The 13646-nt window shown below is 37.6% G+C and overlaps 1 protein-coding gene across 1 annotated transcript in view; it reads left to right on the top strand.

The window, feature by feature from the left end:
- LOC114481790 (paired box protein Pax-2a-like) overlaps positions 1-13370 on the top strand; it is a 29299-nt gene extending 15929 nt beyond the window's left edge. Inside the window, exons 7-11 of the mRNA XM_028476830.1 lie at positions 1243-1418; positions 3476-3590; positions 10841-10942; positions 11789-11875; positions 12786-13370. Of these exons, the coding sequence (XP_028332631.1) occupies positions 1243-1418; positions 3476-3590; positions 10841-10942; positions 11789-11875; positions 12786-12907 (602 nt within the window). The 3' untranslated portion in view covers positions 12908-13370. The remainder of the gene's footprint in view (positions 1-1242; positions 1419-3475; positions 3591-10840; positions 10943-11788; positions 11876-12785) is intronic.
- The last annotated feature ends 276 nt before the right edge of the window (positions 13371-13646 follow it).

Here is a 13646-nt window from a genome sequence, read left to right on the forward strand (position 1 = left end):
ACAGACATGATTGATCAATTGAATTCCATGGCAGAGAAAAATGTGGGATTAAGTAGAGTATTATACGCACAATGAGTTGAGGCATGATGTTCATTTCAAGTTCATTTCAGCTCCCTCTTGCCACCAGATCAGGCAATCAATAGCAGCCTTGCATATCATATATCACAGGGTCTCCCACTGAGGGGAGAACATAATCTGCTGCAAATTTAGAATGACAGATTTGTAAGGGAGCTGAGGCTTTCCTGAAGATACAGGGAGTGCAGTTGAGGAAAGGATGGACTGCAAAACGTTACATTACATACAAGTCAAGACATCATTCTCCCAGCAGTTAAAGCAACCAGTTTGGAGAACGTGGAAGCAGAGAATGAAAGCCGTACAGGGGGTTAAACTAAAAAACTATAAAGTGTTTTGATCTGAAGTGGGCCGCAGAAAAGCAGAAAAACAAGCAATTTCAACAATAATTTCTCCAAATTTGCACTTCAACATATAAATGATACATAAAATATGTAAGGCACCGACAATATCCAAGCAACAAGTGACAGATATCACTTCCTGCAGGATTTTCTCTTTTAAATTGTATTGATTTTATGACAATTTTTTTGTTTAATTTTGGGAAATTATGAGAAATTATTTCAGGAAAATTGTCTGATAAAAGCATAAAAAAATTGCGATTCACCAAATATTGTGGAGTTTCATTGAATTAGTGTATTTAGAATAGCTGAGATATCAACAACGGAATTATTTGGTAATTTACAAAATAGGTTTTTCTGTCTTTTTAAAATTTCTCCCGCAGGCAGGCCGAATTGGATGATCTAAAAGGCCGGATTTGGCCCCCGGGCCTTGAGTTTGACACGTGCTGTACAATATTGTCAAAATTGGAAATCAAATATCAGCTTTAGTTTTTCTGCTGCTTAAAGAAAAAATAAAGGATGTGTAATGGACTTACTACTGCTTTCATTAGAAAACCTGCTCACCACAACATGTATGTATTTACAAGTGATGGTAATCCATCACTTACCAGAGGGCTTTCACATCATGATGGTGTTAATACTATGGAGGGGGGGCAGTGTGATCCCACAACAGCCATTAAGGTGCAAGAAAAACTGCACTCCATCCTTTTCTGTGCACCTCCGGCCCCCCACAGAGGTGGAACAGGGGAACCAACATGAGGAGAATATAAAGTGCTATACAGGCCAGAATCCCCGGGGTCAGTGTCTCGAATGTTGCTCTTTCTTCTTGTAGATGGTTCAGATGGTTCTGGCCCAAACAGTGATTCTCAGAGTAGTGTGGAGAGTTTACGGAAACACCTAAGGGCAGATGCCTTCACCCAGCAGCAGCTGGAAGCGTTGGACCGGGTCTTTGAACGCCCCACGTACCCCGACGTCTTCCCCACATCGGAGCACATCAAACCAGAACAGGTTGGTGGAAACACTTCACCTTTACGGTTTACAGAGAAAAACTCTTCTGTCATAATCAATATGGAAGCATCACTACCAAACAAAAGCTAATAAACAAACCCTCAACATGAAAAGAATGGGATTACCACGGAAACCACACATGGACAACTGGTGGCCAGGGGGCCACATGCTGAAGTAAATGACCAAAATACGACAAAAACATAGAAAATAAAAACAAAAAATGGCTCCAAAATTACAAAATGACAACAAAAAAACACATGAAATGAAAGTCATTGTTGTTTCCTGTATTAATGCTCAGATCAGTCATTATTCTATAAATGTTCACATTTTTGTGGCCCCGCTGGTAAACGTTGCCCACCTCTGACTTAAACCTTTCTGTTTTTAACATGAATTCATAAAAGATGTTTTAAGTACCAGTCTACCACATCCATGCTCATAAAATAAATAAAAATAAGATGCATTTGGGAACCAACCCCCGCCTTCAAAACAACAGTTAAGCCACAGCTTAGAAAAAGCTCTGGGCTTATTACAATGGATAACCTTTATTTACTTTCACTGTACTATTAAACAACAAGAGACTATTAATTTCTCACACCGTACTACAAGTCAGAGCCATAAAGCAAAAGCAGTCACCTAATTGAGTTCATTTTAATTTCTCTCCGATCGGGGCGAATTACGCAGGTGATAAATCAGGAGGACAGGCCTCACCTCCAGAAGAGGGCCTAATTTGCAGCTAATTACAGAACTGATTTCTACTGGAAGATCAATACCAAAACGAATTGGAAATGACTTGCAATCACAAAGAGCACCAGGAAGAGTATTAAATGGGAGCAAAGAAAGAGGGTTAGAATGGGGGGGAAAAGGGTAAATAGTTATAAAATAAAGGGAGGCAAGGCACAGTCCAGAAAAATCAGCTTTAATTTAATGCAATATTAATCAAAGCACTTTTTCTTTCATTTACACTTTAACTTCCCCCCCTGAAAAATGTCACCCTGTTAGTCAGAGTCTGGGTTCTATAAGAGGGCATTAAAAACGCATTCTGGAAATGCAGAATTCAATAGATTAACCCCTCCCACACTTCTGTGAGCCATTTGGTCATCCTTTTCAGACTTTCCCCTCCTGCCCTTTATCTGCATGTGAAAACGTCTGTTTGGCGTCTGAGGCCTGCGAGAATAGAGGAAAACATCCGACATTGTGCCAGTGAACAGTTGTAGCAGACAATTAGAGTTTATCTGTGATAGTGGCAGACAAGAGCGGGGTCACAGGCGTCCCCCCCTGTGGGAGCACGGCCCACTGAGCCACGCACAAACACATTCAACACTCAGACTCCGGAAGTCCCATCTCATTAAAAAAATGGCAGAACTCTGAACATCTGTTGGTGGCGTTTTTAACATATTAGCTAAAGGAAAGATGACCATTAAACTAATGTTAATCTACATTAGCATAGCCATAAATCATTTTCACCCAAAATGAACCAATGAGCCTCAAACATGCTTCATACTTTAAGATACATTTAGGAACATTTTTAATATTAAAGCTGGATCTTTGGGATTTGAATGAAAAAACTAAAGTAGCTACAACTGAGTTACAAGAGGTTAAAGACATGATTTCTCGTGGTTCTTGGTGAACTCATCCTTCAAGTTAACATCTGAACACCAGCGTGAGAAAAGTTTTCAACCTGTTTAGTGATGAATGTGCAAGTGATTGGACATGTAAAAGTGTCCTAAATGTTTAAAATAATGTCTCCCAAACTGAGCCACATGGTGCGTTTGTAACAAAGCAGAAGTGCTTTTTCTCTCTTGGCTGATCAGGGGTACGACTGCATTCAAGCACAAAGGGCCAGATGACGCCTCGCCTTTTCACTCAACGCAAAATCCCACTTCCTCTCAGACAATACCAAAATACATTCATGATATGCTTGAACTGCCACCCTGCAGCACACACACACACACACACACACACACACACACACACACACAAACGTACACAAGCCTGGATTAGCATCTATAGGTATAGTGTGTGGTGGTTGTGTAATGATTTAACTGTCCTCTTCCCAGGCTAATGAGTATTCGCTTCCCGCCCTGAATTCCAGCTTGGACGAAGTCAAGCCCAGTTTATCCTCTCGCGCCAACCCAGACCTGGGCCCCAGTGTGTCGCAAAGCTACCCTGTAGGTAAGATCAAGTGCCTTTACGCTGCCGAGCCGTTGCTTCAGCTGAGGGGTGATGGAAGCGATGGAAGTGATGGAAGTGATGGAAGTGAGGCGACAGAAAGTTGTGCAGTTGACTGAAACCCCCAAAAAATGTGTGACAATAAAAGGCGAAGCAAAAAAGTAAAGTGTGAAAGCTTTTTTGATCTCATTTCACTCAAAGCTGAAAAAATGGAACAACGATGTGATAAAAGATTAGCTGATGTTTTTCTACTGAGCAAACAGGGCGATAAGAGCCAGGGGGGCGGGGCTTTGACTGTGTGTCAGAGGAAGCTCTTACTAACATAAAAACTGTGTGTGTGTGTGTGTGTGTGTTCCTCCTGAGATGTGTTCATTTTGTGTGTCTAACAGAGGTAAATACGCTCTGGCATCTCCGTCGACTTATTCTAACAACATGATCATTTATTCTAAACTCTCTCTCGTTCTCTCCTTGTCACAGTTAATGACGGCCTGGCTAATTGAAATATTGTTTCGTTGTTGCAACGTTATTACCAAGAAGGTTACGTTTACTGAAAGTTTTACGAGGACTGTCGAGCTTTAGATTAATACACTGAGCTTTTATTAAAATTCATATAATTATGCAGCAGCCATCAAAGGCAACCAGTACTGTGTGTGTGTGTGTGTGTGTGTGTGTGTGTGTGTGTGTGTGTGTGTGTGTGTGTGAGGGGGGTGATTGAGAATTGCTGCATGCAGCTCTCCTTCTCAAATGATAGCCAAGCAAGCCGCCTTATGAGAGAAGAAAGGAGTCTTTTCTCATTAATATGTGGGAGGTAGGGTTCCCCCTGTAAGGCAGGCCTCCTGAGAAGAAAGGTGTGTGTTTGTCCTTTGTGCCCCGATGGCCTCGTAGAAAAAGCAGGTCTGCCTCAGCGGCAGCTTTGTTTGCACCTGGGATATTTTAGATGGTCTGCACAGAAAGGTTCTCCTTTACAGGTGCAAAGAGATATGTAGAGGATGAAAGATGAGGATTGTGTGCTGGTTGTGTGTGTGTGTGTGTCATTTGGAGCACACATCGTGGTTTGTCCTTGTTTCAGCCAATATGTTTATTCTGTAATCTTTATTGTCAAAGAATCTCAATCAAAGTGGAAAAGAACACAAGTTAAAATAATTCAACTTTTCTCTCACTTCCTGTTTGGTTTCTGGCTCCAGCTACTTGGGTTTCCATTCTGTGTGGATTAAAGGTGATTTAGGTGTGTGTGGTCTGTCTGAGTATTCCTAGTTTACCTGTCAGTGATAAGCTGAAAGTCAATTTAAGCCATGCAAAAAAGCAGTGAAATAATCCAATTTTAAATGAATTCCATCCTTACGGGGAAAAAACACGAGATTGTGTTCAACACTAAAATAAGTTCCTTAAACATTAATTAAAATGGCCGCAGTTGTCGATCAGGTTGATTTTAATGTTGGTGATTTACATATTCTATTAAAAATGAATCATTCATGAGGTGCTCATTGCCAGAGATCAGGATTCTCAGTGAACTGAATGAGTGAGTGATAGAAATCTATTGTGTCCCTGCTTATCCTATTAAGGCTCAGAAGTACCTGCAAAGCTGCCTCAAATAAGAAAAGGATTTAAGGGCATTGTGCAGATCATCGAAATTCAGAAGCTAGAATCCACTTCCATTAACCCATTTTCTTCCCTCCCTTTTCTCCACATTAACGCTGAATTACCAGCTAAATAGTCCCTCCTGCCCCATAAAAACACCAAAGGGTTCCCTGAATATGTGGATGGGACAATTGCATATTGTGAGGTAATTTCTATTGTTGATATAAGAAGTCATTTCTTTGATGAATTCCCTTTGAGAGATGGATTTCATCTCAAGTGCCTCTTATTCTTCTTCATTCGAACTGCTTAAAATTCAAATAGTGTGAGCCGTGGGTGAGTTTGTGAAAAGCAAAGGAAGGAGCGCTGAACTTTTGGTGTATTTTGAGAAATAAATGGTGAGATGGCTTTGATACGACACACTGTCCACTATTTCTATAGAGAGATTCTGTATTTCCAGAAATGAATCCAGTGCTTGAGGAGCTATTTACGGTGCATTGAACATTCAGCTCCACTCAGTGCCCGTAAAGTGACTAGTTTTTGAGCAGCTTCCCTACTGGGCCTGTTCATTGGCCTCCAGAGGGTCCCCTCACCTTATGTTTGCTGCTTTGTTTCCTTTCCTGTGACTGTTATAGATGTATAGATGTATAGATAGATGTATAGATAGATAGATTTAACAACCAAAAATGAAATGGGCTGAAGCATTATGTAAAAACAAAATACAAACCAACTCAATAACAACAATATTCATCATCAGCTTATCACTTATTATGGGTTATGGTTATTTTGTTTCTTAAATTATATTTGAACTCATTAACTTAAAGTGATCCTCAGGATCATTCCAAACTTTAACACTGTAAACAAAAATGTATCTTCTTTTAACATTTGTTCTAAATTTAATTTGTTCAAAAACAGTTTTTTACAGTATATATATATATATATATATATATATACAGTATATATATATATATATATATGTTTCATGTTATGTTTTGACCAAAGCCCAGCACAGATACAGTAAGTCATTCAGACCACAGGGATCTGTTTTAAAAGGTGAACATTTGGTATAATATGTTCCCTTTAATTCTATTTTTTGTAATGTGATTAATGGATCTATATATGTTTTACATGTATTAGCCCAGATTTCTGAGCAATAGCCCAGGTAAAGCAATATAATGCGAATACGTATTTGGCAATTGAAAAATAACAACCTGTATCTGGATTTGTTGACAAGTTTGTTCTTTTACTAATTAAATTGAAAGTAATAATGCAGGAAAAACAAAAGACTGACCTTGACCTTAAATATGACCTTGAGCAAAGGTCAAGGTCACACATTGAAAGGAAATGTTGTTCAATGGTACTAGTCTGAGCACTGGATCTCAATTTGTGTCCAAGTGATTTTTTTGTTTTGAGCTGAGCTTCGTTGTCCTGAGATGAGGACGTTGAGGTCTCACTTTGACACTTTGCTAAGGAGTCTTGACCTTAATTATAACCTTGAGCGAAGGTCAAGGTCATACATTGAAGGGAAATGTTGTTCAATGGTAGTGGCAAAGTTATAGGGAAACAAGTTTTTATTTATTTTTTCGTGCCGTCATGAACTTTGACCCCTACCTATCTTTTAACTGACGTACTGCTTTGGTCCAATTAAATAAAATACTCCACTTGAGATGAGCTTTTCATAAATGTAAGCATCAAACTTGTACAATAAATATTCGTAGAGATATGGAAAACTTGGGTTTTTGACACTAGACACAACCTTGACATTTTGGCTCCAAAAGAAGCCATGCTTGATATTGTCCCTATGAGATGACATACATGTCATTGCAAATACAATGAAGCAACTTCAGACTCTCTATTTAATATACATTTTGTACAATACCAATAGTTTTAGATATTATTTTTTTCTAATATGTTTTTTGTGCTGCTTCCTGGAAAGATATTATAATATTGAATATTAATATTGCCACCAGTGTTGTGTTCCCTTACCATAAAAACTGCTCCTGTGTCTTAACTCTGTGGGGGGGGGGGGTTCATTCTGTGAGATTAATACTTATTTCATCCCCACAAAAGCAAACTAACCTTTGAGCACACATTTGATAATGAACGACTTTCAGCCGGCGTTTGGGGAATTAAAGCAATTTGGCTCACCAAACATTCTTTACTTGCTGTAATTAATCAGGGCGCTGAGATTTTTGGGCTGGTGATAAATGGCCTCATTCTGCATAAAGCCTGGAAAATGGAGGTCAAAGATTTTGTGTTGTTTTTGTAGCAAACACGAAGGTGTCCCTGTCATGCTAAATTTAACCAAAGAAGTCATTCACAAATGACTTTGTTTCTGTGCCAAATGAAGAGAAGGTCACTCCCTTTTTCTCTTTGTGCTGTAAGAAACTTTTGTAAATCTGTACGAATCGTATCCATCAAATGAATAGTAAAGCATTGTTTGACAGTGAAAGTATTTTATTACGGTTGTTGTAACCTACATTTAGACATGTTTGTGTTGAATGTGTGTTAGAGGTTTTTCTCTTTGCACAGTAACTAAAATAATGACTGTATTACCGTCTCAGCAGCCTCTGCTTAGAGCCATTTCTCAAATGAAGACAGAATTCAACAGGCCTTTGTAACATCAAGCATTGATTTTCAGGGAGCAAAAAACTAAAAAGGAGGTTAGGGGAAGATAAACAGCTTGATATGCTGGCGTTCAATCTAACGGGGACTGTCAGAGGAAGCAGACGATATAAAGAAGCTCATGTTTTAATGAGAATGTGGACACACATCTCTGTTGTAAAAACAACAAAGGCGAGGAGGCAGCTAATGAGGCTATCATTGCTGTACAGAGAGTTCTCCCAATCGGTGCCTCTGAAAGAGGGCTTTAAAAGGAACATAAAGCTACAGTCACAGAGCTGCTGGCAGTCACTGCTAACCGTGTCCTGGAATATACAAAAACACACTGTTATACCAAGGCTAAGGATCAGCCTATGCACACCTGTGTTTATTTTCATTAGAACGTATATTTTCCTGCTTTTCTTCTTCTATCTCAACCCCTCTGCACGGTGAAATGCTTTAAAATACTTCATATTTTACATTTTCCACTGAAGTGACTTCATAATTTCACTATATGATCCAATGCACAGAAAGAGGTGCAAAAATGTATAATCTGAACTTGAAATACGCATTTCATACCCCCTTGTTTTTGCATAATTTAATGTTTTGAATGGTCAGTAACCTTTTAATCATAATGGATAGGATATGTGAAGAAGCAATGCATGTTAACAGTAGGCCTGGGCAATATATCGAGATTTTTATTTTGGCGATATAGAAAAATACAATATCGACATAAATAACAATACAAGAACAACATAAAAAAGCACAGTTAGATGAATTGCTAAATGTGTTCTAACCCAAGCATTCCCCTAAACAAACCACACTACAGAACTCACTCACATGTGCTGTCCCTAGGAGAAGAAGCCAAAACTGCATCAAATCAATCAAATTCAATTGTCTTTCTGCTCAAACTTTATTGAGTTAAGAATATTGAGATTCATATCGTATAGCACCATTTTGACTAAAAATATTGATATATGAGCTTTGATCCATATCACCCAGCCCTAGTTAACGTCATCAAACATAGTTACATTTAAAGGTCCGGCCTTATTGAGAACAAAATGAATGTTTTGGTTAAAAAACTGACCCCATGATGTGATTAAAGGTCAATGTGTGTATCTGTGGGTAATATTTATACAGACATCTCTCTCTCTCTCTCTCTCTCTCTCTCTCTCTCTGTTAAAACAAATACTCTTTTCTTCATGAGATTACATGAAATGACAGAAGTGAGGGACATGTGTACACACACACAGACACACACACACACACACACACAACTCTGAATGCGTTGTTGTTACATTCACCATGACTCTCACTTTTTACAACATACTGTCTTCATTGTGCTGTGAGTTAGGTATTGTTATATACATCGATGGAAAAAAGAGTAATGTGCACCTCATAACTAAAGCCCTTACAAAACACGTTCCCTCAACACAACATAAATGTGTACGTTTCTTTTTCTTTTTCTCAATGTTATGTAAGGAAGAGCTTTAAAAAGTTCTCTCACCCTTTTTGTAAACCTTTCTGTCACTCCTCTACACCTGCAAGTATAACTGCAGCTTCCTGTTGCATGTCTTATTGTGTTTAATAACTCCAGAACATAAATATCTTTTTTTATTGTGTTTGTTGGATGACAGGTAATAAAGAGAGTAACCTCTGGTTGTCTTTGATTACACATATTTTAGGGTGTTTTACATGATTCATAAACACTTTTCAATTGTTTTATATGAATGAACTGTTGGACAACAGTATGGATACGTGTTATCTTTTTGCATTGTGCTGAATTAAATCCACTGGTTCCTCATTATTGCTCTTTTGGAAGAGGATTTTCCCTCAGTCTGAGTGGCCTTCACAGCTGACAACATAGCAGGGGCCTCCCCTACCCCAGATTGGGGACAGCCTAACCCGTCACTCTCAATTACAGCGCTGAATATCTGCTGCTCGACGGGTAAAGCTGTGCAGAGAGGCACGTGCACTCTGCAACCACCAAAAAGAACACACAGCCTTATCAGTGTTCTGTACGACTCACAATTTTTATCAAACTTTGAATTGTTCTAGCGAAGAGACTCGTGGGTTTGCCTAGAATTCAGTTACTGTGATGAGTGTTGGCAAGTGTTAGAAGTTTCCACTACTTCTTACCCATTGACTGAAACAGTATGTGAGCCAGCTTTAGTGATGATTATTCTCAGCAGAATATTCTCTCAGATAAAGAGTGAATTTATCTTTGGTGTTTATTTATTTATTTGTTTGTTTGTGGTTATGTTAGCAGGATTACGTCAAAAGCACAGATTTAACTTTTAACTAAATATAGACATTTTTGGAGAGGTTCCAGATCAATATACTGATTCTCGATCAGTTAAAAAAAAAATGCTAAATATTATCTCATCATTGGCAAAATGTTAAAAATCAATATCCTGGTTCTTTATTTTGACTGACTTTTATAGAATTGGACTCAGTTATGTCATGTTGGTTCCTCAATCACACCAACCAGTTTCATCTGGATCAGATCTGGATTGCGCATTTCATCGCAATTTTTCTAAGAAATGGGGATGGCCATACATTTGTATTGTTATTCATTTGGATAGAAAAGAAGAAAAGTGTGAATGATGATGATTCCATGATCAGGATCACTGATCCAGATAACTGACAATATCTAGCACAGAGAATATTTGGTGCTTGGAAGAGGTTTATGCTTTATGAGTGTTATTTATATTATTTATAGCAAAGCTGTATTCCTGGATACAAATGCATTCCACAAACTGATGAATCTGATACTGGAAAAACACAAATGGACGTGAAAATATCTGATTATGAATGTTGGTTTTAACCACAATGTTGTGGTTTCAGAATATTTAGAACAACAACAAAAAAAAAAAAATCACTTTTAAAGTGTGACGAGCCATAGAATTTGCAGTAAGCAAACATTAAATGTAATTTGTGTTTTTCCATGAATAAAAAACGTATAAAAGTGTGTTATAGATATGTTGCATTGTTATCATTTATACATTTTAAATGAAAGTTAGTTAAAGTTGGCAGAGGATGGTTAAGTTGCACTGCTTCTCATTTTGTCTGTGCAGGTCGGGACATGACCAACACAACCCTACCTGGGTACCCCCCCCACGTTCCCCCCACAGGCCAGGGCAGCTACCCCACCTCCACCCTCACTGGAATGGTTCCTGGTGAGTGAACGCAAGTGGTGCATCTTTCTGTTGTTTTGTGGCTTTATTTATTATTCTATAGTTTAAAGATGTGGTTATAGCAGAGTTATAGGGTTCATATTTTAGTGCTTCTGACAATGACAGTGTGCTACAATACACATTTTACTCCTCACCATGTCACTTATTATCCACTCACCTATTCATTTATTTATTTTATTTATTTATAAATATATCAATATTCATCTTCAACACATTCTACTTAGACAAATCATAATAAAACTGTAAAAAAGTGACTTTAAAGTTTTTCATATGAGGTGTAAGATATAGGCTTTAATCCTATTCTGTATTTTCTCCTGTAAATAATAGGATTAAACATCAGGCACAAAACAAATCCATTTCTCACCAACGTCATATATGATCTCACCTTTATTGGCTCGTAAAGAGTGGAAAACATGTTCTACCAACAACAGCGCTTTCTTACTCTCGTGGAATGGAGAGGTTAAAACATCCTCCAAGGATGGCAGCAGGATTTATTGCAGCATATCAAAAATCTATGCATAGAGCAGTTTATTACGCTCTGTATTTATTAGACTGCTTTGGAATAGAATGAAGGAGAATGGGTAGATATCCTTAAATAGGGCAGGGGAAGCCGCCGTCAGTGTCACATCCTGTATTGTTCAGTGTTGCATAACTTAAGTAAAATGAAATAGAAATAAATTACTTGCTTGACTGGTCGCACATCGATGACTATCATTTCCACGCTCAAATTGCATCCTGTTTTGAATGAGGAGAAATAACTGCAGCACGTGGAGGGGTCATAGTTTGATGCATTGAAATGCTAATTGATTTGTTGTTTTGCTTCTTCAGGGAGCGAGTTTTCGGGGAACCCCTATAGTCACCCACAGTACACAACCTACAATGAAGCCTGGAGGTTCAGCAACCCAGCCTTACTAAGTGAGTTAAACAGTCATCATTTGATACATCCAGACTGGAAATGCATTTGGAAGCTTATTTTATGGATACGCAAAGTAAAGTGGGATTATTTGATTATCAGATATTATGGACATAGATATTTGAGCATGATTATTCTAAGGTTGTTAAATATTATTTATGTATTCTACAGTAACTATTACATGCACTTCCTTATTAGTCCTAATGATAGATCTTTTTTTGGCTCTATGTTTAATGCTATTTAAGATTGCTGAATTAACCGAATTATATTTATATTTACAAATGTGATTTATGTGATAAGAAAGTATCAAAAGTGGTGTTTCTTTTTTTTTTTTTTTAAACTTCTGTGTTACAAAACCAACATGTAACAACAAAAATTTTGATTTCTTCAAATCCAACTGGATAAATAAATAAAAATGTAAATACCGTCTCTTTTAGAAGTTTCTAGTTTTAGGATTGTTTTTTTTTTTTATCTTAACACTGCAAGTGAAGCACTAACAGAACCCAGTAGTAGAAAAAAACTACAAAATAATATAGATTAATACAATAAATGTACATATATAATGCATGACTTTTCATCACAAAAAAACTAGATAAAAATTAAAAATATTCTTACAGATGGAATTCAGAACGGATTTTGTCTAATTTATTGGTGTTCAAAGGAAGGGGCGTGTTCATGTGAATTATAATTTACGTAACAAGTTAAGAAGCTAAGTTAACTCAGCAAAAGTCATTTAAAGTAGGATTTCGCCTACAATAGTGAGCTAGCATTATTAGCATAACGGGCATAGTATCATGTGACCAGAGACGTACTGTGTGAATGTCAAATAAAATAATGACTATGTTGATAATGTATATATGTTTCAAATGGTTTGTTCTTCTGTTAACTTTCAGGTTCCCCTTATTATTATAGTGCCGCATCGAGAGGCTCCGCCCCTCCCACTGCTGCCACTGCCTATGACCGTCACTAGTTACCACGGAAACCAAATCAACCTGCAGGACCATGGCCTCAGCCTCCACATTGCCCCGGTGTGAGTGACATGGTCCACTGGACACTAAGCAGCTGCACATCAAACGTTCCCGCCTCTCATAAGAAGAGACAGATTCTGAGGATTTTATTTCCCATCACAGCTGGTTTTTTGGACACTTAAAGCCAAAAAAGAAGAAAAAAAAAGAAGACGAAAAACTGTGCAGGACATTATCACCGACATCAAAAACAAAATGGAAATGGTTTCAACATGGGATAAAAGACGTGAAAATAACAGAGACACTGTCCAAAACGTACACAGCAGCAGCAGCCGCAGCAGCAGCAGCCGCAGCCTACCTTTCCTTTCCTTTGCTTTTTTTATTTGATATCCTTTGTAAACTATCGCTGATCATCCAGCATGAGTTTATCAATCGCTTTTAATGCCATGAGAAGATTAGGACACGTTCTCTGTGATACACAATCAAGATGTAAAAATGAAAATGAAATTAATTTAAAAAAAAAAACATCAGAGGGAGCCATGAAACTATTTGCAAGGATGTAAAAAAATAAAAATAAAAAAAACAACAACTAGTAAATATATTCTTGAATAATTTTTTATTTCATTTTTATAACTTGTAATGACTAAATGGAGAACTGCTTGGCTACTGTTTTACCATTTCTAATTTGTCAGGTTTGGAAAAAAAATCATCAGGCAAAAAACATTTTTTTTATTTTCTTTATTTTGTTCATATTTTTTTGCACTATTTTGGAGGTTTGCAACACTGGAGCTTTGAATATGCAGAAAGA

Source organism: Gouania willdenowi, chromosome 19 (genome assembly GCF_900634775.1).
Source record: "Gouania willdenowi chromosome 19, fGouWil2.1, whole genome shotgun sequence".
NCBI classification, from domain to species: domain Eukaryota; kingdom Metazoa; phylum Chordata; class Actinopteri; order Blenniiformes; family Gobiesocidae; genus Gouania; species Gouania willdenowi.